The sequence below is a fragment of the Zophobas morio genome, unplaced genomic scaffold (genome assembly GCF_036711695.1).
Source record: "Zophobas morio isolate AGI-343-1 ecotype UQ-CSIRO unplaced genomic scaffold, CSIRO_AGI_Zmor_V1 ptg000057l, whole genome shotgun sequence".
NCBI classification, from domain to species: Eukaryota; Metazoa; Arthropoda; class Insecta; order Coleoptera; family Tenebrionidae; genus Zophobas; species Zophobas morio.
The window spans coordinates 157305-184811 of NW_026972162.1; the positions used below are offsets into that span (position 1 = coordinate 157305).

Sequence of the window (27507 nt, forward strand, 5' to 3'; positions counted from 1 at the left end):
ATAATGAAAAATTTACGACTGAAAATATTCTTTTTTATTTTGTCAACAGTGTATTTACAAGAAACCTGTTAAAATTCCTCATTTGGTAGATTCAGATGAAAACTGTTGGATGCGACTCGATAACTTTGGCTTTGAAAGTTGTCATCTATTAAGAATATTGTTACAGACCTGTGTGAAAAGTCGAAAATTCCTTGTATTTTTTCAGTTATTTATTTATATTTTTCCTTCTAAAACCATTTGCTTCAATTCCCGTCTCATTACTTTCCCCGTCACTGTCAAAGGTACCGAATCAATGAATTTAACTCCAGCTCGCAACCGTTGCCTCTCTGGAACTCTCTCCTCAATAAACTTCTCGATTTCTTCCTCGCTAACTCTAAAACCGTCGTTTAGTACCACCAAACCCATGGGATGGTGACCATCGTCTCTGGGAATGCCAACAACGACAGCTATTTTCACAGCAGGATGATTCAACAACTCATTTTCAAGTAAAGCAGGTGCAATAAACCACCCCTGATACTTGAAAGCCTCTTTAATCCTGTCTATCACATAAAAGCAAAAATCTTCATCATAATACACAATGTCGCCAGTCTTCAACCATCCATCTAAATCGAAAGTATCCGAAGAATCTCTATTGTAGTACCCATTCATAATAAATTTAGATTTGATTCGAAGCTCCCCACGTTGCTTGAAACCTACGGTTTTCCCAGTAGCGGTATCCACAACCTACAACTTTAGGTAGCACCTACTAATCATAAAAAATAAATGTTAGTACCTTGTACGAAGTTCCTCGAACGGGAACACCAACAGTTTCAATTTTCTCAGGGTTTGCACGCAGTTCCGCGTGATGTTTGTCGTTCGGAACCAACATGGTCAGAGGCCCACAAACCTCTGTTTGCCCGTAGCCCGCGCCCAAATATGCATTAGGAAAAGCTTCTTGAATTTGGAGCAAGTACTCTTTTGAAATACTAGATCCTATCACCGAAAAGTTCAAAACACATTGAACGTCAACCTCTTTTCGCCTGTTTGCGAGCATTTCAATGACCTGAACTGGCGTCATCATCACAAAACATGGTTTGTACTTCTGGATATAATTCCAGGCTTCTTTTCCGTCAAAAGTTTCACACACAAGCCGGCAGTGACCGTCACCTATAGAACCCAGCAACATAGCGCCAGCTGACAACCAGTAGAGAGAAGTGTAGCCGAGGTGCGTCATAGGAAAACATATATACTTTACGGCTTTTTTCATGTAGGCCTCGTTTGGATAATCAGTAAGCCTTACGTTGATCATTTGTCCAACAAAAGCGTAGTGACTTAAACATATTCCTTTTGGTAAGCCCGTAGTACCGCTACTGAAGTGTACAACAGCAGTATCTTGAAGATTCTCAATTTTCACAGGCTCGAACCCTTCTTCACGAGCATGAGGTTTAAGAAAAGCAGAAAACTCGGTGTGCTTGTTGCTTTGGCCAAAAACAATAATTTCTGCGTCAAGCGAAATTTCTTGTAGTACTTTTTCGAGTATCGGTACTGATTCTGGTAGTGTAAATATTATCTTTGGTCGAACTGTGTTTAAGAGATGGTTCATTTCTTGCGGAGAGAACGAGGGATCGATGGAACCTATAACTGCTCCTATAAATTGCGTTGCTATGTAGGGCACTACAGCATTTAGGTGGTTTCTTGTACACAGGGTGATCACGTCACCACGAGATATTTTTCTATCTAACATATGCAGGGCTGTTCGGGTGGAGCGTTGCAGAAGTTTCTCAAATGTGTCTTTCTGGCCTGTTTTGGCATCTATCTGTTGATAGAAAAAACGTGTTTGACGAATTGCTTATAAATGGATTGGATAGTACCTGGGCGATGTTGTTTTTGTGTTTCTTCATGTTCGTGAACATGAAAGTACCCATGCTTTGTGTTGGTTCTATGGCTATATTGGGGGTATTGATTATATTGTCTTCCGACATAGTGATTTGTCGTGCCCAAATAGTTTTGACCGCGGCCGAGCTTTTGGACACTAACAAAATTATTTATTTGGGTGTAGGCCCATTTCCTTGGAAATGGAAGAGCTAAACTGCATGTAGGGGAAGAGGTAATAATTAAACATATATAACATTTTTATACGTATATTAAAAGAAAGCATAATAAGCATGTCAAAAGAATAATCGAGTAAATGTGTAAATAATCAACAGAAAAATAAAACATAAAATAAATTCACACACATAACACGAAAAAACAAAACAACATGCAAAACTATCTTCTAAAGCGCTACGCAGTTATATTCCACTAATAAAACTCTTAAAATCTATGAACATAACCCACATTTTTAATTAATAAACTTAATCCTAGAAAAATCAGCATGCAAAAAGACTAAAAATTAATTCGGTAAATCCTTAATTAAATGCAACACCTTCTAAACAATATTAATATTACGAGCATGATAAATAACCAAAAAAAATAAACTACTAACTACTAAATGGAATCATTGCTTAATTATTTAAATAAATTGCGATTGGGCATTTATATATTAATTAAATCATTAAAACAACTAAAATAATAATAAAACCAATAATTCAGTGGATTCGAAGAAATCTCCACTGATTATAAGAACAACTAAAATAACGGGTTAAAATCATGCACTTAAATCTACGACAGCTTATGAATACAAACATGTAAAAAGAGAGATAAATAAGTCTTCACATACATCGATTAGCTAAATATGCCGAGCACAACAATTGTTCACGAGAAAAATTGATGGTTACAGGACAGTTAGATACATGTAAAAATAAACAGTCATAATTTATACCTGCAGTTAAACATTGGGACATTAGTATCATAAATGCGCTAAAATACAATGAGACGATTAAAATAAAATATAATGTGAGGTTTCCAAATACTATAGCAAAATAATCAGAGAACGGAGTCATATTTAAACGGCAAAAATTCAATATAAAATAATCGACAGCAAGAAAATTAGATTAAAAGGTTTCAATTCGGGAACTTCCCAAAAACGCACATAAGATATTCATGTCGCAAGCAAAGAATTAAATCGGCAAATTTAAAGAGATATTGGAATAATTATCATAAAAGCAAACGGTAAAAATCAGAAAAATCCTCTCCAAAAACGCATATAAAATATTTATGTCGCAAGCAAAAGAGTTAAATCGGCAATTTACAGAAATTTGGAATAATTATCATAAAAGCGAACGGTAATTTATCGAAAAATCCTCCCCAACAATCAAGAACCGACGCAAGGCTAATAAACGTGCCACCTGCAAACGGGAACATATGGAAGCACTAAAGATTACTTTCTGTGCCGGCGCTAACTGTTCACACCCAACGTAACGAAGAAAACGCATAAATTAAACGCTACACATGTACGATTCGAATTCGAGAACACATGACGAAAAAACGGAAAGCAAGATAAATTAAGAATGACTAAAAGGTAGACTTACACAGCTGCAGCATTGAGAATTTTTCTATCTTCCTCTCGGGCTCAGCAAATTCTTCTAAGTTCGGATTTCTTCAAAATTCAGCAAAATTAATAAAAATCTCGACCAACGATTCTACAGGGCCTTCGGCCGCAACTGGAAACTCTACTAAACTGAATCTCTTTCCTGCTCGAAATTCAGCCTTATATAGCTTCGTTTTGGACAGAAATAGAACCGTGCTTTTGTGTGGTACTATATGCCCTTATATGGTCATGAAAATGTGAAGATGCGTCGACCAATCGGTAAGTCCGCTTCCTTATATGGTAAAAATATGGGAAGCTGATGAAATCTCAGTTCCGGGGATGAAGTGGGGATTATTCTAGCGAGGGCTAAGATGAGTGTGCGTGCACAGATGCACTGCTGGGTTGATGACGTAGTAAGTTTGAAGCGACGGCGTTCTTTGATGTTTTTTATGCGTCTGCGTTTCGTTTGCAGCTGTTTTGGTTTGGATACAATTTTTAGATGAGAGTAATTGCGATTGGCGATGTTTCTGGCACATTATTTTGTACAATTTATTTGCAATGTCTGGCAAGCGCAATGTTATTCGCAATTTGCGAATACGCGAGTTTTGTTCCTGCATTTGGGGATTGATAGTTGATTTTTGTTTATCTATTTGAATGGTACTATATGCCGATTAGAACATGCGTGTTAATTAATTAAGATTTGCAAATTTTCGCGTTATGTTTTGAGGGTTTGTTATTAGTCTTTTTAGTTACAATTTTCTCGTGAACGAATTTAGTGGCGGCTCGTCACAACACTCCCTGGCAAAAAGTAAAATGCGAGCACCGAAATGTTCGCAGTTTTACTCCTACGTCCCTGATATGACTGGTTTGCGATCTGTCTTATTAGCAAAACTTTCCTATTATTTCTGATTGTTAAATTTTTACGGATATAAAAGTTGTGCCAATAATACTTGTTGCTTACTTATTTGTATAGAATGCGCTCTTCTTTTCTTCTGGAGGTGTTAAGTGTGATGCCTCTCTATGGGTCGTTTTGATTTGACGGGCTCAGTTCTGGGTTGTTAGTCTCACTTTCTTGGTCCAAGGTTGTGGTGGTGGACAACTCAATGACTACCGTTTTGCGAGGAGTCACGCCTTGATATATGTGTACGTTAGAGTATGTATGACGTCGAGGAGGCGTTTCGATGGTTTGCCTCTCTGTTGTGTTCGTTGGCGATGGGCTCGTCTGGGTGCAAGTGATCTGCTCTGTGGCTTCATATACTCGGGCTGTCTGGTGTTCGTTGTTGATAGCCTCTCCTCGAAATCTTGTGACTGGTTTCGGGGTGTCATAACCGGCTGCTGTTTCTTTATTCACCATATAGACGGGGTTCTCCTTGCAGTTGGACCGCCACGTTATGTTGGAGGGAGTTCGTACCAACGAGGTGAAGCCTTCTGGGGAAGTTGAGGGTACTTCCAGAGAGGTTGGTGTTGTGGGTATGGATTGTGCGTCCCCACTGGATGGATTTTTGTGTTGTGGAGCCCCTCGGTACAGGATGATCATGCAAAACAACAGTATATTAATGATGATCAGGCCAAACACAATGATTAGAATATCATTGCACTGCTCCAGCTCATTGAAATTTTGCGTTAATGAGCACCTTGGTTGATATACGAATGTTTGTGATTGTTCAACAAACGCTCGCATAGGGTTATATTGCTTGAGACTTATCGTTTGGCGTTCTCCGCAGTTCATGGGGAGGAGAACTAATGTCATTGTGGTCGAGATATTGTTTACGGTGTTTGTGTCATGACTAACCCACCATATGTGTATTGAGCTGGAATTGTTCCTTGGTTGTTGTTATATTATATAATCTGGCATTGTCTTTAACTGGCCAAATTATGGGGACCCATTGCTGAGTTACAGTAGGCATCGTGTCGTCGAATTTCTAGGGTTTACGCTGAATCTCCTTCTTGTGTCGGACTACCTACGGTCAAACTTTTTTATCTTGCTCTCTTACAATTTTACTCTACTCTTATGATCTAAGGATATTTAAATCGAACGTTTGAGATTATATTCTTAATACTAGGCATGCATTATTATTATTGTTTTATTTTTTTTATTTAATTTTTTTGTTTATTAGTTTAGGTGAACAGTTAGAACCAGGTGTGATTTCGGGGTTCTTTTAAATCATCTATCGCTTGCTTAAGGTCCACATATGTTATCGTATGAGATTTGGTTAATTTCTTTTTCTCCGATTTCGCGTCAGATCTTGTTTCTACTAGAGGTTTTTCCGATACTTTTGAACACGATGGTTCTTCCGGTTTTACAGCAAAGTTTTCGGAGTACGGGTAAGCTAAGTCGGGAGCTGTTGGGAAGTATCCCGGATTGGGCGGGTTATTATCGCTAGGTGTATCGCTACGTTCTGTGATTTTTCGCATATTTCGGAACACCTCTTTCTTGTGTTTCCGGTGGAGAAGCCACATTGTTAGGGTGTCCCAAAAACTAGCTAAGATTTTAATTGCTCATCCGTGTTAATTTTGAATAGCTATCGCGTTTATAATTATACAAGTTAGTGTTTTTATAAAGCGAATAATACCGTATAGTTCTAAAATGTCACTTGTTCAGGAACCTATCCCTTTGAACCTGTCCCACACCTTATCTATTGTGGTTTCTGCTAGTTTTTCTATTTCTTCAGCACTAAGGATGTGCATCTAAACTCCCTGATTGTCTATTTCTTGACCCATCGCTTTACGCATGTGTATGTCATTGATGGCTTTTCGTTCATGTCCGAACAGCATAGCGTCTTGTGCCGCTCTGATTTCTTGATTCGTATAAACGTCTCCAGCGCCCAGGTTCTGATTGGGAGTGAATGTCAATTTGGCTTTATTGTTGACTGCTAGTGTTGTTGGTATGAACGCGTCACTTCAACGGGATATGTTTACCCATGTATTTTCTCGAATGGTTTTTTTTTTTCGTATGATCCGAACTTGTCGAGTGTCTCTGACAATCGTAGACGATTAGGGATGCGGCTGGTCTGATTTGAGCGATCTATGTTAGGATGGTGTTATCTTGAGATATTTGTAATTAATATGTGTTTTTAGTACTTGTTCCCTGGTTCATCTAAGTTATCCGTAACTAATCCTATCTATAATGTTGTTTCTTATGGTCTAGGTGCTTATCTATCTCTAACGGTGTATGTACATTGGGTTATGTTCGTTTACGTAGTACCCAAGGGTCTTCTTGGAATTCTGTCTTTGCTTTTTGTATGGTAAGGGTGTGGTTGTGCGGTTACTTTTTCTTTTCGATTGTAAGGAATTTTGTGCGATCTTCTGAAAATCAGCGAAACATTTTCTGTATTAAATAGACGGTTGACTTTCTTAGTGCACGATTCCACTCTTAAATTTTCAAGCAGCTGATGATTTCGGGTTGTTAATAGTTCACTTCTGACAATATTTGTTTCATAGTGATTCACTTTATTTCAATCGCTGTATTTTAAATTAATTTTCACTTTACGCTAATTCACTTTATTCGAATTTACTTTCTGCTAATTCACTTGATTCTGATTAACTTCTTTATGTTTCACTTTATTCCAATTCACTGTAAACTAATTTCCTTTATTTCAATTTACTGTATACTATTTTATTACTGTTCATTTTACACTGATTAATTAACTTTGTTCTAATTAACTTTTTGTCTTCTAATTCACTTCTAATAAACTTCTATTTTGCAACATCTTTCTTTGATTTTTCCTTCTTTCGGATGTTAGTTACTTTCCAGTTGTATTTGTCATTCGCATCGGGACATTTTCTTAATTCTTGCATGCTAAGTGAGTTGTTAAAACGTTGTCGAACTTCTCGTCCAAGGGTTCAATCATGATACACTGCGAAATGGCCAGTTTCGAAAGTGCACCTTGGCAAACAACCTGACTATTCGGTGGAAATTTTCATGTCGCCGAGAAATTTTTTCAACGTAGTTATGTCATCGATTGATCTAGTAAGGTCTTCATTGTCCTGAGGTGTATGGCAGTGTTGCTGGTGCTCTGGAGCAATTATATGCTTCACTTAATTCCTTTTGATTCTTTGTAGCCATTGATACCTTTGGTGATTAATCCTATCCTAATACTATGGGGTGACTTATTTGAGCCATTACTCTATTTTTCTTTATATTGTACCGCTTTTTCTTCTATCTGTTTTTAATAATTCTCATCTCTTTCATAAATACTTTCAGGAGCTCCTGTACTTGGGGACGCCACTACGTTAGCCCCAAATCTCAATACTCGGGGTCGCCACTACGTTAGCCCCTATTTCATTACTCGAGGTCGCCACTACGTTAACCTCTATTTCTCTACTCGAGGTCGCCACTACGTTAGCCTCTTTCTCTACTCGGGGTCGCCACTACGTTAGCCCCAATCTCAAATAAATTCTTCTAATTCAAATCTTCTTCTAATCCTTATGAAGCTACATCTTCGTATGGGGTTACCATAACGGTATCTCTTAAATCGAATGCATCTGCATCTTCGTATGGGATCACCATAACGGTATCTCTTAAATCTAATATGATTCCATCTTCGTATGGGGTTGCCATTACGGTATCTCTTACATCTAATGCACCTGCATCTTCGTCTGGGGTTGCCATGACGGTATCTTTCAATTCAAATCAATCTTTCCAAATAAAAACTTCTCCTAAAACTAATGGATTCATATCTTCGTATGGGGTCGCCATGCCGGTATCTCTTAATCTAATGTGATCCCATCTTCGTATGGGGTTGCCATTACGGTATCTCTTAAATCTAATGCACCTGCATCTTCGTCTGGGGTTGCCATAACGGTATCATTCAAATCAAATAACTCTTTTCAAATAAAAACTTCTCCTAAGGCTAATGGATTCACATCTTCATATAGGGTTGCTATATGGTATCTCTTAAAACTAATGTAGCTGCATCTTCATATGGGGTTTCCATACGGTATCTCTTATTTCTTTCAATTCAATATTTCCTTTTTTTAATCTCTTATTTCTTTCAAATCAACATTTCCTTTTTTTAATCTCTTATTTCTTCTTGATGCATCATTAATCAACTTCCGGTACTCTAAATTCTCTATTTCTTTAAATTATGCACGTGCTTCGTTGGGGTGTTTGTAACACCAACCCAACACGATGTGGAAACATCGTCTCCAAAGGTCTCTTTTGCTACGATATCAAAACGAAAACTTGTTAAGGTGTTTTGGTGCTTGTACTTCTAGTACTGTTACAGATGGAAAAATCCTTTATTTTGTTCTAGATGTTCTTTACTACGTTATCCTTCTTTCTTTCATATTCTTTTCTTTATATTTGTTATGTTATATTACCGGATGTTATAATTATTCTAAAGTGATCGCTATGAATTTATCGAATTGATTTTATTGATGCCAGTTCCGTAGTACGTGCAGAGTTCTTCTCCACACGGTTACAACCACTCTGTTACTACCCTTACCTTCGTCCCTATAACGCTCACTAGGTGCGTCTGTCTTTGTGTATGGCCGGTTAATTGACCCTTGAGCCACAAACGGTTACTAATAAATTTGATTTCTAGTATTATTATTATTATCATCATCGCGACTTACAGGCTGCGTACAGCTTTTATCAGCTTATCTGTTTCTATTTGTCTGGTAATGTTAACTTATAAACTAAACTGCTATTCTACTATTCTACTTTCTGGTAATTGAGTAAATAGTTGTTACACAAATTTCTTCTTTGTTAAACCGACATTATATCGGAGCCTTTTTCACTTAATTATGATAATTCTTTTTCCTAAACGTTATTACCTATGCTTACTTCTTGTCAATTCTGCAAACTATTGTCGTTAATAATTTCTAGCTTACGTAATTTTGAATCTCGGCATTTTTTATTAATTTCACTATTTTCACGCCTAACAGTTCCAATGAAACTGTTTTAAATTTAAAACTTTTTAAATCATTATTGGGGCCGTATTCTGGGTGGTAATGATTAATGATAGAATCTTGAGATTAAGTTCCCTTCTTGTGGTAAATGCGCTAATCTATACTGTTTATAAAATTTCGTCTGTTAACTTGATGGTCGCATTTGGAAAAATTATTGGTAACTAATTTAAACTAGAGATTAATTAAATTACTATTTTTTTTTTTTAGAGACAATTCTTACTATAGGTTTAAAAAAATAATTTATTGATTAAGTCAAGACTGAAATTGAAATTTTGAATGTGATAAATTTTTAGTATTTTACTATTTCCAAGTTGTTAAAAATTTTGAAATGCTATAAAATGTCGCCATGGACTTATGGTCGTTATTTCTTAAAGTATTAATTTAATAAATGCAATCTTTTGTTTATTCATTTATGTACAATTTTTGTTAGTTTTTCCGATCATTTTCACATGTTTGATATGATAATTGTGTTCCTTGCAAGTTCATCTTTTTCTTTTATTTTCATTGTATGTGGGCAATTCCGCCGTTACTTAGACTAAAATCGTACGGGACTCTGCAAAAGTTTTTTTTTTTATTTTAAACTGTCCTCATAAGTGCTTTTACACTTTCATTTTTTAACCTAATCGTAGAGATTTGTTTTCTCTTTTTTCTTAATAATTTGATTTTACTAAAGTCATATTTAATTTAGACAAAATTTAATTAAAAGTTTGCATTACTTACACGATGCCATCGTTTCTTACGCGAACTTGTGAATATTAGCTGCCACGGAAATAAGAAAAATTGCAAATTCGTGTTTTAAACAAAGGAAAAAGTTGGTCGAAGGTTGTTTAGACAGAACTTGGCTCGCCCAAGAAGTACATACCATGAAACATTTCCAGCATTTTCGAAAATTATAAAATTTGATTTTGCAAATTTAAATTTTTTATGAGAACCTCTATAAGTTGAAATAAACAAATGTATGTAATGTCAAAGTAAAAGGGTTAAATATTAAAAGAAAAAACATTCAAACTTACCGAATTTACAATTTATTTACCTGATGACATTACCATAATTTGAAATGTCCATTTGTTTCAATGTCTTTTTTTTTTATGCAGGTTCTGTTTGCCCTATATTGCTGCTGTTATTTTCGGTTGGTTAATTTTAGGTATTCTGAGTCTCTTTAATTTTGTCGGTTTTTTTTTTTTTTTTTACTCTTTCAGTAGATGTTAAAGACATTTTGATTAACACAGCACAATCAAATTATTGGTAGATTGGCGGTTGTCAAGACTAATTATTTAATTTCAAAGCTAAGCCACCAAAAAAATTATCCCGTTTCGCGTAAGTAACGATGCGATTTTTAATAATAATAATCACAAGGCAATTTCAATAAAAGTACAATGAAAATAGAGAGCGAGAATGAGAAAAAGAGATAATGTAATCTGATTTGCAATTATCTTTAATATTTCCGAATAACATGAAAATTAGTCGCTTATCGTTACTTATACCAATTATCACATATATCAGAAGAAAGAAGTGTAATATTTTTTTTTTTTTTTTTTAAGATAATGTTGGAGTAAGTATTGATTGTACATTATTGTCAATAAAGGTGCACTCTTTACGACCGTGATTTATATTGTAAGTGAATATATGCCAGTAAAATTTAAAGTTTTTTGAAGTACTAATTGTAACATTTAGATTAATTTAACAATTTTCAAAAAAATGTGCTGAGGTTGATATTTTCGTGGAATTGCCCATGTTTAACTTAAGTTACGCTATTGATACACATGAGGTTACTGGGGCTTACAGCCACTTTTGGAAAGAAGGACGGATCAAGAGTTTTATTTTCCGAAGTGTGAGCTTCCGTGAATTTTAAGCTGTTTTGGGACGCGATTTTCCATAAAAAATGTAATTTTTGACATATGTAGTTGTTATTTATTGGATTTTATCTACCGTTTATTACTTCAGGGCTTACGATTATCGGATTTATTTTGTTTCAACATCTGGTAATGCTACAACGATTTATTGACTGAAGATGTACAGCACGAGTTCTAAAAAATATCGACGGTTCATCCTTAATTTGATTTAAATTTTATGCATATATTTTTATTTCTTTTAGTAATGGGTGTAAATTATCTCCTTATTTATTTCACTTTGCTGTTCTAGTCTTTTATGCTCTGGAATTCACACTTGCTTTTATTCGGCCCAACCAGTACGCGACAAGAAAGTTTTCTAAATGTTTGTTTTATTCGTTATTTACTTAGTTATTTATGTCTTCTCTATTATAACAAAATTTACTGTATTGCCTTATCGAGTTACTTATTTGTTTAATCCTGTTTCGTTCTTAAATCTGGGTTATTTCCAAATACTGATTGATTTTCTTTATATTATTCCAAAAATTAAAATTTAAATATATTATTATTACTTTATTTTTATGCTGGAAGTTCAACAAAACAAAAGGTCTTTTTTTTTACGTAAAAATCCAAATCGAATTCGTTTATTAGTTTAACTGTGGTTTATAAAATTCTTTCCTTAAATTCAACAAGACAAAATTACTTATGGACATCTTTAAAGTCTAATTTCAGAAAATCTAACAAAATTTTTTTTTTTAGTTAATTGATGTGTTGTTTATCAAAGTTCAGACAAAGGTTCTATTTTTATCAAATATGAATTAAACGTTCAGGAAAAAAAAATTAGTAAGGCATGGCTCATATACAAAAAACAATGATTGACTGATTGGTTTATATATTGATTTTTCTTTTGTTATTTTAGAGTCGAAAAGCTAAAAATTGCCTGTAATTATTTAAAGTAGGTTTTATAAAATTTAAATGAAAATTCTTTAATGATTTCGTCAAAACGTACGTGACAATGCTAGCAATGATTTGTGTATTTGTTTAAATTTGTTTTACTTTATTTAAATATCGAAAATGATTTTTTTTTACTGTTTTATCTCAAAAGCGCTTCCGGTCCCAGCTGTTCCGAGTCAGGGTGAATATCCTTCACCAAACAGAATGAATTCGTTGGGTTTTATTATTAATTATTATATGCATAAGCGGTATTTAAATAAATTGTTCTTTCTTATCATTTATTCTGATGTTGCGAAATTAAGGTAAACTATAGTATGTTATTTACATCTGGGTCTGTGAAAGATGCACTAGGCAGGGGAAGCTATCGTGTTTTATTAAACATCTGGTACGACTTCTTGAGTTGGGGGATCGCGATTAAGAACTGCGCTACTGCACGGGTTTTGTACTGATGCATTTCGGAAAGGTACTTGCAGGGTTGTAGCGTTCGCGTGAAAAAAGTTAGCACATTACCGGTATTGACAGTCATAACGATAAGATATTTTTGCAAAAATAAACGAAACAAAATAAGCGAAAGTATTTTCTTTAGTACTTCGTAATAAAATTCCAGTAAACAATTTTATTTATTCCTTTAGTCCAGTATGTAAAGTTTTCATATTCAACGAGAGTGCGAGCAATTAGTTATGGTATAACATGCAAATCACTGTTTGTGTGACATCTGGTGTCGTCTAACCACAAGGGCGCAATTCGGGTGCATCTTCGCACCAATTAGGGGTTCGTTAAAGCGAGAGAACCGTCTTGTCGCACTGTTTCTAAATTTGGGAACTTAAGATATTGAGAAAACCGTTTTAGTGTTCAGTGATTTTTGATACAAGCAAGATCGTGTCTGTTGTTGTGAAAATTAATCTAGCAAGCAAAAGCAGAAATAGGTAAGTAATAATTTTGTTTTCTATTGTGTTCTCAATGGTTCAAACGTATGTCTGTTAATTTACTTTAATTTTGTAATGAAATCTTTTCAACGATTACTTTTTTTTTTATAGGTGAACAACGACGAGTTTCTACCGATTTTCTACGTTATCTTCGGACAGAGGAGAGCTTTTCTTCGACGCCTAGACGCTTTGCGAGCTTGTCAATCAAATTCGCGTCGTTTCCACGTTAGAAATCGCGGGTTCGATTTGGGACGGACTTTCGACATCGCGCCCCGCAACCAGCAAAAGGCCCGTAGTTGAGGTACAACGAAGACTTCTGCCTACCTACGAAGCGGACTTTGTACCATCACCGCCGAATTTTTCGCGAGTTGGGATATTATCTGGTCAGTTCCTGGTGGTACTACTGACTCACACTGCGATCGTCGCCTATTCCGAACTAAATTGTCGGTGGAGTGATTATACATGATGGTGTTCTTATGGTGTATGTCTTATAATTTAAAATAAATTTGAAGTAATTGAAAATTTCTGGTGTTTATTTCATAAGCTTGCTGTGCTACTGGATGTAATTAAAAGAAAAGTTGTTCCATAATTTAAAAGTGCGAAAGTGAAAAAGATGAGGAAAAAATTTTAGTATCTTATAGACAAAACTTGGTAAGTAAGAAGTACTTAAACTCTGTGTGCACTCTAGTTGAATAAATTGCGTGAATTCTCGAATTTAATGTTTTTCTGGAATTATCATAATAAGTGTGCTCGATAGAAAATAAACTTCTTTGATAAATAAAGGCCGTTGTTTAGATAAAAAGTAAAATGCCTAATTTTATACTAAAAATTGCTCAAAATTAATTTTATTTACATTAACCTTACTAGATTTTTCTAAAATCTCTTTTATGCGGTTTATAACATCTATTTATTTAATTTTTCTGCTAATTTGTTCTTCTTATGAGAACGGTTTATTAAAATCATGCAAAATTATTTTCAATTTTCCGGCGCGATCGTTCGAAATAAGTTCGGCCGAAAAGGGTTGAAAATAGTCGCGCGACGCACGAGCTTACGCTGAGCTGAATTGGCTAAGTTGCCACGGCGGTTCGACAAGATGGCCGCGATAATTGTCGCTATGAAATTAACACTGAATTCATTTTGTTATTAGCCGTTATTTCGTAATAGTTAAATCTACGTTAATTCTACCGTAATTTCTAGGGTGAAATGCTTTGGATTTTTCTTATTTTTTTTTGTTAATTCATTATTACAACTTCCCTTTTTTGCAATTCAGCGAATGATCCTACCGACTGCGCCATTTTGTCGTGCCCAAATAGTTTTGACCGCGGCCGAGCTTTTGGACACTAACAAAATTATTTATTTGGGTGTAGGCCCATTTCCTTGGAAATGGAAGAGCTAAACTGCATGTAGGGGAAGAGGTAATAATTAAACATATATAACATTTTTATACGTATATTAAAAGAAAGCATAATAAGCATGTCAAAAGAATAATCGAGTAAATGTGTAAATAATCAACAGAAAAATAAAACATAAAATAAATTCACACACATAACACGAAAAAACAAAACAACATGCAAAACTATCTTCTAAAGCGCTACGCAGTTATATTCCACTAATAAAACTCTTAAAATCTATGAACATAACCCACATTTTTAATTAATAAACTTAATCCTAGAAAAATCAGCATGCAAAAAGACTAAAAATTAATTCGGTAAATCCTTAATTAAATGCAACACCTTCTAAACAATATTAATATTACGAGCATGATAAATAACCAAAAAAAATAAACTACTAACTACTAAATGGAATCATTGCTTAATTATTTAAATAAATTGCGATTGGGCATTTATATATTAATTAAATCATTAAAACAACTAAAATAATAATAAAACCAATAATTCAGTGGATTCGAAGAAATCTCCACTGATTATAAGAACAACTAAAATAACGGGTTAAAATCATGCACTTAAATCTACGACAGCTTATGAATACAAACATGTAAAAAGAGAGATAAATAAGTCTTCACATACATCGATTAGCTAAATATGCCGAGCACAACAATTGTTCACGAGAAAAATTGATGGTTACAGGACAGTTAGATACATGTAAAAATAAACAGTCATAATTTATACCTGCAGTTAAACATTGGGACATTAGTATCATAAATGCGCTAAAATACAATGAGACGATTAAAATAAAATATAATGTGAGGTTTCCAAATACTATAGCAAAATAATCAGAGAACGGAGTCATATTTAAACGGCAAAAATTCAATATAAAATAATCGACAGCAAGAAAATTAGATTAAAAGGTTTCAATTCGGGAACTTCCCAAAAACGCACATAAGATATTCATGTCGCAAGCAAAGAATTAAATCGGCAAATTTAAAGAGATATTGGAATAATTATCATAAAAGCAAACGGTAAAAATCAGAAAAATCCTCTCCAAAAACGCATATAAAATATTTATGTCGCAAGCAAAAGAGTTAAATCGGCAATTTACAGAAATTTGGAATAATTATCATAAAAGCGAACGGTAATTTATCGAAAAATCCTCCCCAACAATCAAGAACCGACGCAAGGCTAATAAACGTGCCACCTGCAAACGGGAACATATGGAAGCACTAAAGATTACTTTCTGTGCCGGCGCTAACTGTTCACACCCAACGTAACGAAGAAAACGCATAAATTAAACGCTACACATGTACGATTCGAATTCGAGAACACATGACGAAAAAACGGAAAGCAAGATAAATTAAGAATGACTAAAAGGTAGACTTACACAGCTGCAGCATTGAGAATTTTTCTATCTTCCTCTCGGGCTCAGCAAATTCTTCTAAGTTCGGATTTCTTCAAAATTCAGCAAAATTAATAAAAATCTCGACCAACGATTCTACAGGGCCTTCGGCCGCAACTGGAAACTCTACTAAACTGAATCTCTTTCCTGCTCGAAATTCAGCCTTATATAGCTTCGTTTTGGACAGAAATAGAACCGTGCTTTTGTGTGGTACTATATGCCCTTATATGGTCATGAAAATGTGAAGATGCGTCGACCAATCGGTAAGTCCGCTTCCTTATATGGTAAAAATATGGGAAGCTGATGAAATCTCAGTTCCGGGGATGAAGTGGGGATTATTCTAGCGAGGGCTAAGATGAGTGTGCGTGCACAGATGCACTGCTGGGTTGATGACGTAGTAAGTTTGAAGCGACGGCGTTCTTTGATGTTTTTTATGCGTCTGCGTTTCGTTTGCAGCTGTTTTGGTTTGGATACAATTTTTAGATGAGAGTAATTGCGATTGGCGATGTTTCTGGCACATTATTTTGTACAATTTATTTGCAATGTCTGGCAAGCGCAATGTTATTCGCAATTTGCGAATACGCGAGTTTTGTTCCTGCATTTGGGGATTGATAGTTGATTTTTGTTTATCTATTTGAATGGTACTATATGCCGATTAGAACATGCGTGTTAATTAATTAAGATTTGCAAATTTTCGCGTTATGTTTTGAGGGTTTGTTATTAGTCTTTTTAGTTACAATTTTCTCGTGAACGAATTTAGTGGCGGCTCGTCACAGATTTTACCTGCAAGATGAACAATGTTTGTTGTTCAAAGAAAAAGTGTGAAATTATTTTAAATTCTACTTACTACTAGTGCTTTGGTTCGCCATGGTTTACGCTACTAGACCGAGTTGCGTAATTATCACGACGTATTTATACGTATCTAAATAGGTACATATTACGATACAGTGTCCAATGTCTTATCATTATCACTTATCTATGTTACACAGCTAAAATAAGTGTGTCATGACTGAGAATTAAAAGTGATATGTGCTTATATCAGTACGTGGTGCCTATTTTATGAGCTCTGTAATATTTCAGGATGATTATGTAAAAAAATATCTCTAGGATATTCGACATAATTTTTGAACTTATTTTAATTGTAACAATGATTTGTTTTACTTATAAAAAAATGCAATTTAATATGTTCCCTTAATTAATAGGAGTATTTTTTTAATACATGTGTTATGTGGAAACTAAGATATATAGAAACGATTTTTATTTCATTCCGCCTATCAAATTTAGAGGTAATCATTACAATATGCCTACATATGTATATTTTTTTATTGTTTAAGCTCTATTCAAATTTATATATTATGCAATTTGTGTGAAAAATTGTAATAATACTTAATAAGCAAAAAAGTTCTTAAAAACTTATAATTTTCCTCCTAAAACCATTTGTTTCAGCTGCGACCTCTTAACTTTTCCCGTAACCGTAACAGGAACCAATTTAATAAACCTAACACCAGCTCTCAATCTCTGCCTTTCCGGCACTCGGTCTTCTACAAACTTCTCAAGTTCGTTTTCGCTAACTTCGGAATCATCATTAAGGACTACCAAACCCATAGGGTGATGACCATCATTGTGCGGTATGCCGATCACTACTGCTAATTTGACGGCAGGATGTTCAAGCAACACGTTTTCGAGAACAGTGGGTGCTATAAACCATCCTTGGTACTTGAAGGCTTCTTTTATCCTATCCACAATATAAAAACACAGGTCTGTATCGTAGTACACGATGTCGCCAGTTTTCAGCCAACCGTCTTTATCAAAAGTGTCTGAAGAGTCAACTTTGTAATATCCATTCATTGTGAATTTGGATTTGAGGAGGAGTTCGCCCCGTTGATTGGGTCCTAAGTGTTCGCCGGTTTCGGTGTCCACAACCCGCAATCGTGGTATGAAATTGGGGTATTGAAATATTTTGTTAGTAGTACATACATACCTTGTATGAAGTACCGGGCATAGGAAGACCCACAGACTCTATCTTGTCGGACCTTTTACTTAGTTCCCTGTGATGTTTGTCCATAGGTTTAAACATAACGACGGGTCCACAAACTTCGGTTTGTCCGTATCCACTATAAATATCAGTCTGTGGAAAGGTACTTCTTAATTTTAAAACGTATTCTTTGGAAATAGCACTTCCTATTATTATGATACTTATGATGCAGCTAACATCAACATCTATTCTCTTATTTACCAACATCTCTATTGCTTGAACAGGAGTCAGTAAGAGTACTGATGGCTTAAATCTTTGAAATAAATTCCAAATTTCTTTTCCATCGAAATCTTCACAAATTAAACGACAGTATCCTTCAAGAATCGAACTCAACAGCATCGCCCCAGCCGAAATCCAGTACTGGGAAGTATAAAGAAGAATAGTTGGAGGGAACGACATTCGCGGTAGTACCGAAGCAAACCACTCCTCATCCACGTTTTTCGAAACTTTGCTATTTAAGGAATGTCCCAGAAAACCGTAGTGGTTTAAACAGATACCTTTAGGCAAACCGGTAGTACCGCTACTAAAATAAATAAGTGCCGTTTCTTTCAAATCGTGTATTTCAACAGGTTCGAACTTATCTTCGTCTGCATGAGGCTTAAGAAACTCTGAAAACTCAGTATGTTTGGTACTTTTCCCCAAAACCACTAGTTCTGCATCTAGAGAAATCTCTTTCAGCACTTCGCCAATAGCCCGTACTGACTCGGAAGTTGCGAAAATAATTTTCGGACGTACCGTGTTAAGAAGATGATTCATTTCTTGTGGTGAGAAGGACGGGTCGATTGAGGCCATTTTAGCACCAAGGAATTGTGTGGCAATGTATGGTACTCCAACGTTAAGGTTATTCTTAGCGCAAAGGGTGATGATATGGTCACGGGTTATACCTTTGTCTCTCATATGAAGAACAGTTCGGATAGAACGTTGCAGAAGTTGACCAAAGGTGTCTTGTTGGCCGGTTTTGGCGTCAATCTATTAAAAAATGGTGTATTTAGTTGATAATAGTTGGTAGATGGGTACCTGTGCTATGCTCTCTTGGTTTAGCCTTAGGTTGGTGAACATAGCAGCTCCCAAACTTTGAGTGGGTTCTATTGGTGCATCTGCAGTAGTGATTATATAGTCATTCGAAATGGTGATGTCTTCTGAAATAGATTGTCACGTGTTAAAATGAACACAGCATAACTGACTGATGGTTTCTGCTTTTGATTTTTTTGTGTAAAGAAATTTCAATATGTGGAGTGCGTATCAGATGTGGATTTTCTGTTTAAACTCACCATATTTATTTAGGTTCATTTTTGAAAATTTAAGGACGCTATCACAAGCCACGTTCGTAGGTAGGTAGCTTAGCCTTGTTTTTTTTTATCAACAATAAATAGTTTGCATGTAGGGCATCTCTAGTTTTATTGTTTAATCACTGTTAATCTCCACTATCACTTTGTTCTTATCACAAACAATCACGCGATAAGTCCGAAGTTGATGTGTTTGTAAACGGAGTATTTTTGGGCAATTCATTGTTGTTATTTTTTGTTTACAGTAGTATTTAATTTTATTGCTTACTGGTAATGCTTCATTTACGTTCAATAGATGAACTCTGATTTTGTTTTATTGTTATATTATGAATTTATTACGAGATAAACGAGCTCTGCGAGCTATGTGGGTACAAAAAATTACACACGATGACTAAGTGGTTTCAATGCGGATAAATATTGCCAGCATCATTTTCATGATAACATACGCAGCTAAGGATCGAGTTGATTTTATTTAAATTTAATTTGAAAAATTAATTATTCATTTCACTGACATCTTTCTACTGGAATAAATATCAACAGGAAAAACCAGCACATCAATATTTTATTATAACTAGAGTATCAAAAAATATACAGCTTCTTCTAAAATTTGCATGGTATTTTTTTATAACAATGAAGAGGAATTTTAAATTCAGGTATATTAAAAATACAAGCGTTACGTAATGCACAATGATTTCAATTTCAAACCTACAATTACAAATATCCGGCTCCGCCATCAAAACACCAAACAGATTAAAATTTAAACCTCAACAACTGAAACAACAATTATAGCTTTGTAGTTTCCCGTAGGATATTGTTCCTAATTTCCTTCCTCATCAGCTTCCCACTCGGGGTTTTCTGCAACTCATCAACAAAAATCACCCCTCCTCTCAGCCTCTCGTAATCCGAAACCCTCTTCTCCACAAACTCTTCAATTTCTTCCTCCCGCACACAACCCTTTTCCTTCAAAATAACACAAGCCGTCGGCACTTCTCCCTCTTCTTCGCTCTTCGGTGTCCCAAAAACCACAGCTTCCTTAATCCCAGGATGTTCAAGGAGTACCGCCTCTATCGACGATGGTACCACATGCCAAGACAAATACTTAAACATCTCTTTCAGTCTTTCAATAACATACAAACACCCGTCGGAGTCATAGTATCCTATATCGCCAGTTTTCAGAAAACCATCACTGTCAAAAGCTGCGGTACTGGCAGCTTTGTAGTACCCTTCCATCGTGGTACACGATTTCACACAAACCTCGCCTTTTTGATTAGCTCCGAGTGTTTGATTGGTGGATACATCAACAATCTTGATGGTCATACCGGGGGCTGCCTTGCCGCAAGAACCGAGTTTGGTACGCATGAGTACTTGCTCCGTGATTGGGTTAAATGTACTTACGATGCCAGCTTCCGTACAGCCGTAGACGAAGAGTATGTCGGAGTGGTTGAAAACGGTAGATATGCGTTCTAACTGGGTGGCACTGATCGGAGTACCTCCGGTTGTGATGTGTTTGAGAGAGGAGGTGTCGTAGGAATGACGACCGTCAAAGTTTGTGAGTTTGTAAGTGAGAATTGGGGCTAAGAATAACATGGTTACCTAGAAATGAAGAATTACTACCATATTCTGCAGTGTGTGAAGTTGGTACTTTGTATTTATCTATTATTGTGAAAGTTTTTTCAGCGTCCATCGGACCGCAGAAGATGCGGTGACCTCCGACTATGAACGAAGTGGTGAGAATGATCATTGCAGACACCCAATAAAACGATGTGAAGGACAAAATGACGTCACAGTTTATACCAGATTGACTTAAATTATGTTATTATTAAATCCACATGTTGGATTAATGATTATTAATAATACTTACATGAAAGAGTATCCCACATTCAAGAAGCTATGGTGGCTGTGACAGATCGCCTTTGGAAGACCGGTGGTACCACTACTGAAAAAAATAACCGCAATGTCATGAATGTCCACGCTAGTAGGTTTGAACTTATTTTCATTTTCTTGCGGTTTAACGAATTCCGAAAAAGTCGAGTACTTTGAAGATTTTCCAAAAACAACAATCTCAGCTTTCAAATTTGCAAAAGCCAGACTTTCTTCAATTAACCCCAGCGATTCTTCTTCCACGAAAATTATCTTCGGTGATACTAAAGACAACAAGTGTGTGGTTTGTCGTACAGACAACGAAGGATCTAAATTTGCTAATTTAGCACCTAAGAAAAATGAAGCCACGATTGGTACGACATTATCAAGAGTGAGTTTAGTACACAGTACTACGACATCCTCTGAAATGACACCTCTGTTCTGCAGCGCGAGGGCTGCTCTAACACTTCTTTGTTTAACATCAGAATACGTTTCTTTTTTATTCAATCTGGTGTCGATCTAGAAAAAATTGTTATTGTTTAAAGGCGAAAAAAAAAAGGTTTTACCTGGCATATTCTATCGCTAAAGCGTTCTGCCTGATCGAAGAAAAATTGTCCCATGCTAGAAGTAACATGGTGCTTTAGGGCTGAGCCTTCTAGAATGTCGTCTGTCATTCTGACTTTACTTTGTATTAGCTTGAAGATGAATGTTTATTTTACTGGTACTACAGTGAAAAAAAAGTTGCGTGTGAGCGTAATTAGCAGGTGGTACTTTGGTTGCATGTTATTTTGTAGAGTACAAAAGAACTTTGGAAAGACCGTAATTAAGTAATTACGAATAATTTGGCTTTTAGTTATAGCGTGACTATATTTTGAATGACCTTGTTTGGTTTGAGCAAATGCACCAATCTCGAATAGAGTAGTTTGTATGTACCCTTTAATCACGAAAGATTTAGTTTGTGGTTTATTACACACAATTAAGATAAAAATTGTTGAAGGGATGGAGACCGTTTGTGTTTTATATCACCTATATTTATAAATCTATAAAAATGAGAAAAACTATTCTTTATTTATTTCTAATCAGTTTTATATGTTTTGAATTTACTTATTGGGGGAGTTTATTACAGACTTGCGCACTTCTTTTCTCATCGCTTTTCCGCTCGGCGTTTTGGGGATTTCCTTTACAAAGTACACTCCTCCCCTCAATTTTTCCCTATCGGAAACCCTATTCGCAACAAATTCTTCAATTTCTTTTTCAGTAACACAGAAACCTTCATTAACAACAATACAAGCTGCAGGGAGTTCTCCTTCTTCTTCGTTTTTGGGAAAACCAAAAACAACAGCTTCCTTAACACCAGGATGCTCAAAAAGTATTGACTCTATAGCTGTCGGTACTATATGCCAAGACAAATACTTAAACATCTCTTTCAACCTTTCAACGATGTATACGCAACCATCTTCATCGAAATATCCCACGTCTCCCGTTTTCAGAAAACCTTCACCGTCGAAGACTTCGGTACTATCGGCTCTGTAATAACCTTTCATAATAGCAGAGGATTTCACTCGTATCTCGCCATTTTGATAACGACTCATGATTTTGTTAGTGTCGGGGTCAACTATCTGTAATTGCAAATTTAGTCTTGATTTAGAAAAAAATCAAAAGTACCTTAAGCGTAATTCCGGTAATAACTTTACCAGAAGATTGATTTTTCACACGAATGAGCTTCTTGTCGGATTTAGTATCAAACATTGAGATTACGCAAACTTCTGTTTGCCCATAGCAACCAATAATATCGACTCCGGGGAAAATAGTGCTCAGTTTAATAAACTGAGTGGTACTCAAAGCAGTACCAGCCGTCATAATAGTACGAAGCGAGGAAGTATCGTAGGACTGATAATTGTCAAAGTTTGTAAGTTGATAAGATAGTATTGGTGCTACAAACATGTAAGTTACTTTGTATTTTTCGATGATGTTGAAGGTTCTTTCAGCTTCTACTTTATTTCCGCAAATGATTCTATGTCCACCGCTTATAAATATGGAAGTAAGGAAAATCATTGCCGTTATCCAGTAGAAAGAACTGAAAGAAAGAACTGCGTCCAGGTGTTCGGTGGAATTGCTGAAATAGAAAACATTAGAACGAGAATACTCTTTTTTGCGACTTACTCAAAAGAGAAGGCAAAATGTAGAACACTGCGATTGCTATGGCAGATAGCTTTGGGAAGGCCGGTAGTACCACTACTAAAATACATAACTGTGGTCTCTTCTAAATCAACAACGACGGGTTTAAACTGGTCTTCATTTTCCTGAGGTTTTACAAAATCGGTGAAAGTACTATAGTTTGGCGATTCTCCAAAGACTACTATTTCTGCTTTCAAACTGGCATTCTCTACACTCTTTTCGATTAAGCCAACAGCAGACTCTTCAACAAAAATCATCTTTGGGGATACAAGAGACAGCAGATGTGTAACTTGTCTAACGGACAAAGTAATATCCAAATTAGCAATTTTAGCTCCTAGATAAAAAGTAGCCAATATTGGTATAGCAGTATCTATGGTACTTGAAGAGCACGTAACTACCACATCTTCAAAAGTAATACCTCTCTTTTGCATTTCTAAAGCAACTCTGGTACTCCTTTTTCTCACGGAGGAATAAGTTTCATGTTGATCTCTAAGTACATCGATCTGTATTGTATTACAAAGAAAGTTCACAAAAAATATTAAGTACCTGGCAAATACGATTTTCGTACTTTTTAGTAGCTTCGAAAAAAAACTGCCCCAAGGTGGTACATGGAACGTAATCTAGAATAGGACCTTTCAAGATGTTGTCGCTCATTGTGCTTACACTCAACTGATAAAACTAGTGCTACTTTGTCTTCTTCTATTTTCGTTCACTGTTTGGCATTGAATTTTTATCTTAAGTAATCGCGTCATGTACAGTAGTTAAATAATAGCTAACAGAGATAAATGGCACTTAAGCTAAGATTTATTTAAATTGCTTTCTTGCAACATGCACAACAGGGGAAAAGTGGTACCAGATGGAGTGTACTTTGAAAGATGTAATAAAATTATCAGTTATTTTTCAGTGCTTAATGACAATTTTGTATAAAAATGAAGCCAGACCGTTTCATTACAATATTTTTAGCTATTGTTCTCAATTTCATTTAACTCTATATTCTAGGACTACTAGGAGAGCCCCTTGAGAACACAATACTTTTTTAAAGATTCTTCCCTGTTTTTAAAGTATATTAAAAAAGTTAAAATTTCAAAACATTTCCGCTTGTTTTTAAGTTTGTAGGTACTAGTAGGGCCCCTTCAATACACAACAATTTTTTAAGGATTTTACCTTGATTTAAAAGGTATATTTAAAAAACCAAATATTTCAAGGATATAAAAAGTAACATTTTTAACAATTTTACCCTGTTTTTAAGGCATCTTTTTTGAAAAACTTCAAATTTTAAGTATCCTGCCCTATTTTTAAGAAATATAAAATTCGATTTCGCCCAAAAAAAATTCACCTAAAATTTATAGATCCACCTTGTTTTTAAAGTACATATATCAAAAAAGTTAAAATTCTAAACACATCTTGTTTACAACGAGAGTACCTATCTAATCAAAATGTGTGATCTGAAAAATCATAATACAAGTTGATAATAGACTTATATTAATTACAGTTGCTATTAATAAGTGTTTAATTGTTGTTTTAAATTCTGATTAAGGATCAAAAGACTTGTTTTTAACTTATTTATTATCATAAATAATATAACATAATAATCATTTTATTTTTAAAAACATCCATTTTCAGATAACTGAACTAAATGAAGTACAATTTTGTCGTTACGATTTATTTATTTCCAAACTCTGAATTAAATCATCTCGAATTTTCTTTCGCATCACTTTTCCAGTCGGCGTTCGAGGGATTGATTTCACAAAATAAACTCCACCTCTGAGCTTTTCTTTATCTGAGACTTTTCCGGCTACAAACTCTTCAATTTCTTTCTCGGTAACTCGACAACCGTCTTCTAAAACAACGCTAGCAGTCGGTACTTCTCCTTCTTCTTCATTTTTTGGTAAACCGAAAACTATAGCTTCTTTAACTCCCGGATGTTCAAACAAAACATTTTCAATGGCGGTTGGTACTATATGCCACGACAAGTACTTGAACATCTCTTTGAGTCTGTCCACAACATACAGACATTCGTCTTCGTCGTAGTATCCTATATCTCCAGTTTTCAAAAAACCTTCTTCGTCAAAATCTTGCGAACTGTCTGCCCGATAGTACTCTTTCATCATCGTCGAAGACTTGAGGCGGATTTCGCCCTTTTGATTCGTACCTAGTATTTCATTAGTTTCCACGTCTACAATCTGACACTTCTTTTAATTTTTACAGTGACAATATTGGGATACTTACTTTGAGGGTGCATCCGAAAGTGACTTTTCCACAACAACCAATTTTCCGAGTTATGAGCTCTTTGTCTGTTGTGGGATCAAATAAAGTGAGTAAACCGGTTTCGGTTAAACCGTAAGCGAAAATAACATCGGAATGCTCAAAAACGGTGTGTACTTTACGCAGTTGCGTGGCACTTATAGCGGTACCACCGCACAAAACCGTGTAGAGCGAAGATGTGTCATAATTTTTGTAATCGGGGAAATTTGTGGCGCCGTAGGTTAAAACAGGGGCCAAAAATATAAAAGTTATCTAAAAAAAAATCTTCAAAGAGACAAACAGAACAATACGGTACCTACCTTGTATTTTTCAATGTTGTGGAAAAGTTGTTTAGGTTTTACAGTACTACCGCAAAGGATTCGCCGGCCACCATGTATGAAAGAAGTAACCAGAAAAATCATTGCCGAAACCCAGTAGAAAGAAGAAAAGGAGAGAATAGTGTCGAATTTACTTCCTGATTTACTAAATTATATATTAATCACTAATCAATCAAAATGATTAAAATTTTAGTGCACTTACTAAAAGTTGTATGACGCTGTTAAAAAGCTACGGTGACTATGACAGATAGCTTTTGGAAGACCTGTGCTACCACTACTGAAGATCAAAATACAGGTTTCTTCAACATCTGCAGATTTAGGACGAAATTCATGTTCGTTAGTTTGTGGTTGATTCAACGACGAAAATGTTTTATATTTCTCAGACTCCCCAAAAACTACGACTTCTGTTTCAAGTTTTGCCTCTAATAAACTTTTTTCAATTAAATTGACAGACGCTTCTTCCACGAAAATTATTTTTGGAGAAACCAAAGATAGCAAGTGAGATGTCTGCCTCACTGACAAACTTGGATCTAAATTGGCTACTATAGCTCTGATATAAAAAGACGCTACCAGTGGTACCGGTGTATCTAGAGTTATGGTACTACAGATTACCACCACATCTTGAGGTACCACTCCGAGTTTCGTCATCGCAAGAGCTACTCTGATACTTCTTTGATTGAATCCAAAGTAGGTTTCGTGTTGATTGGTGATGGCGTCAATCTAAAAATCCGAATTTGAAAAGTAGTACCGTTATGGGTACTTACGTACATGGCATATTCGATTTTCAAATTGTTTTGCCGTTTGAAAGCAAAATTCACCCATGGTGGAAAGGGGGATGGAACTTAGGTTAGGCCGAGTTAAAATTTTTCCAGGCATTTTGTGACTGGGTCGAAAGTGGACCGTTCTTAAATTAATTGTGTATAACACTGATAAAAGAAATGTTGCTTATCTGTCAATATTTACTCTCTTAAGTACAGTCTTAGAAAAAACCTTGGACGTTTGAAACTCGTTATGATTTATTCTTTAAATTTAATGATAAGTGAGCCAGTAAATACAGCCATCTTTTTTTTTAATATTGAATATCTATTACTGTATATCTTGCAAAGATTTCTCCGAGACATTGGATCAGTTTTAGTTTTTTCAACTTTTTTTTTATAAAAAAGGAATCCACAGTGCTAATCGATCAAATATTTTTTGTGCGTTGTAAAGTTATTTACGCTTCTCAATCACAACGAATTGAGTACGCATATTAGAGGGTATTCTTCAATGAAGATTAATTTATTATTTTTTTCTAAAGGTAAACATTTTAATTGTTATAACTATATAATAATTATATTTAATATGTGACGCAATGTGACGGTCCACCCTTGAAGGGAAACCGCAAAAAAACCGCAATAAGAAACTTCAGAACATAATTTTCTAACTCAAAGACTAAATTCGCATATTCGCAAAAAATAAGCAAATTGCGCATGTCCAATCGCGTATGTATTACCCAACCACCAGATAATTGCAAACCTATATTCGCACACCATTGAGAAGTACTCACTCAGTCAACCCTAGCTAAATACCACACCCAAGCAAAAGTGCCAAGATGGCGACAGCATGTGACGTTAACATGATAACAAGACAAAGAAGAATCCACAACGTTGGCACGTGATTCTAACGACATTCAATTAAAAGCACAGAGGAACCAACACCAAATA

At 35.3% G+C, this 27507-nt stretch overlaps 4 protein-coding genes across 6 annotated transcripts; all 4 read right to left on the minus strand.

The window, feature by feature from the left end:
- Positions 1-11: 11 nt before the first annotated feature.
- Positions 12-16964, minus strand: LOC135142984 (uncharacterized). Its single transcript, XM_064074803.1, has 4 exons — positions 16707-16964; positions 1851-1968; positions 773-1795; positions 12-723 (listed from the first exon to the last, which is right to left on the minus strand). Exons 1-4 carry the CDS (start codon positions 16730-16732, stop codon positions 214-216), a joined length of 1677 nt encoding a protein of 558 aa, XP_063930873.1. The 5' UTR covers positions 16733-16964; the 3' UTR covers positions 12-213.
- Positions 16965-17172: 208 nt separating this feature from the next.
- LOC135142985 (luciferin 4-monooxygenase-like) lies at positions 17173-19570 on the minus strand. 2 transcript variants are annotated; one of them, XM_064074806.1, is made up of 4 exons: positions 19170-19570; positions 18916-19034; positions 17856-18867; positions 17173-17797 (listed from the first exon to the last, which is right to left on the minus strand). In XM_064074806.1, exons 1-4 carry the CDS (start codon positions 19186-19188, stop codon positions 17277-17279), a joined length of 1671 nt encoding a protein of 556 aa, XP_063930876.1. In that variant the 5' UTR covers positions 19189-19570; the 3' UTR covers positions 17173-17276. The 2 variants fall into 2 exon arrangements, with proteins under 2 accessions (XP_063930876.1, XP_063930875.1); XM_064074805.1 differs by having other exon boundaries at positions 18916-19037; positions 19170-19569.
- Positions 19571-19640: 70 nt separating this feature from the next.
- On the minus strand, positions 19641-27344 carry LOC135142990 (uncharacterized). Its single transcript, XM_064074813.1, has 9 exons — positions 26573-27344; positions 26007-26524; positions 25787-25949; positions 25452-25739; positions 24882-25405; positions 21611-21752; positions 21046-21563; positions 20827-20986; positions 19641-20777 (listed from the first exon to the last, which is right to left on the minus strand). The coding sequence occupies exons 1-9, from the start codon at positions 26678-26680 to the stop codon at positions 19968-19970; spliced, it is 3231 nt and encodes a 1076-aa protein (XP_063930883.1). The 5' UTR covers positions 26681-27344; the 3' UTR covers positions 19641-19967.
- On the minus strand, positions 22092-23926 carry LOC135142986 (uncharacterized). 2 transcript variants are annotated; one of them, XM_064074807.1, is made up of 4 exons: positions 23769-23926; positions 23208-23725; positions 22710-23160; positions 22092-22663 (listed from the first exon to the last, which is right to left on the minus strand). In XM_064074807.1, exons 1-4 carry the CDS (start codon positions 23874-23876, stop codon positions 22145-22147), a joined length of 1596 nt encoding a protein of 531 aa, XP_063930877.1. In that variant the 5' UTR covers positions 23877-23926; the 3' UTR covers positions 22092-22144. The 2 variants fall into 2 exon arrangements, with proteins under 2 accessions (XP_063930877.1, XP_063930878.1); XM_064074808.1 differs by having other exon boundaries at positions 23208-23711; positions 23769-23859.
- Positions 27345-27507: the final 163 nt, after the last annotated feature.

Coding starts and splice junctions, on each gene's coding strand:
- LOC135142985 (XM_064074805.1), bottom strand. Junction 18,868..18,915: donor ACCAAGAGAGCATAGCACAG/GTACCCATCTAC, acceptor ATTTTTTAATAG/ATTGACGCCAAAACCGGCCA. Junction 17,798..17,855: donor GGGTCTTCCTATGCCCGGTA/CTTCATACAAGG, acceptor CCAATTTCATAC/CACGATTGCGGGTTGTGGAC.
- LOC135142986 (XM_064074807.1), bottom strand. CDS start 23,876: ATGAGCGACAACATCTTGAAAGGTCCTATTCTAGATTACGTTCCATGT. Junction 23,726..23,768: donor ACGAAAATCGTATTTGCCAG/GTACTTAATATT, acceptor AATACAATACAG/ATCGATGTACTTAGAGATCA. Junction 22,664..22,709: donor TTACCGGAATTACGCTTAAG/GTACTTTTGATT, acceptor TTGCAATTACAG/ATAGTTGACCCCGACACTAA.
- LOC135142990 (XM_064074813.1), bottom strand. CDS start 26,680: ATGCCTGGAAAAATTTTAACTCGGCCTAACCTAAGTTCCATCCCCCTT. Junction 21,753..24,881: donor AGTTTGGAAATAAATAAATC/GTAACGACAAAA, acceptor AGTAAAATAAAC/ATTCATCTTCAAGCTAATAC. Junction 21,564..21,610: donor TTAGCGATAGAATATGCCAG/GTAAAACCTTTT, acceptor AATTTTTTCTAG/ATCGACACCAGATTGAATAA.
- LOC135142984 (XM_064074803.1), bottom strand. CDS start 16,732: ATGGCGAACCAAAGCACTAGTAGTAA. Junction 1,796..1,850: donor ACAAAAACAACATCGCCCAG/GTACTATCCAAT, acceptor TTCTATCAACAG/ATAGATGCCAAAACAGGCCA. Junction 724..772: donor TTCGAGGAACTTCGTACAAG/GTACTAACATTT, acceptor CTAAAGTTGTAG/GTTGTGGATACCGCTACTGG.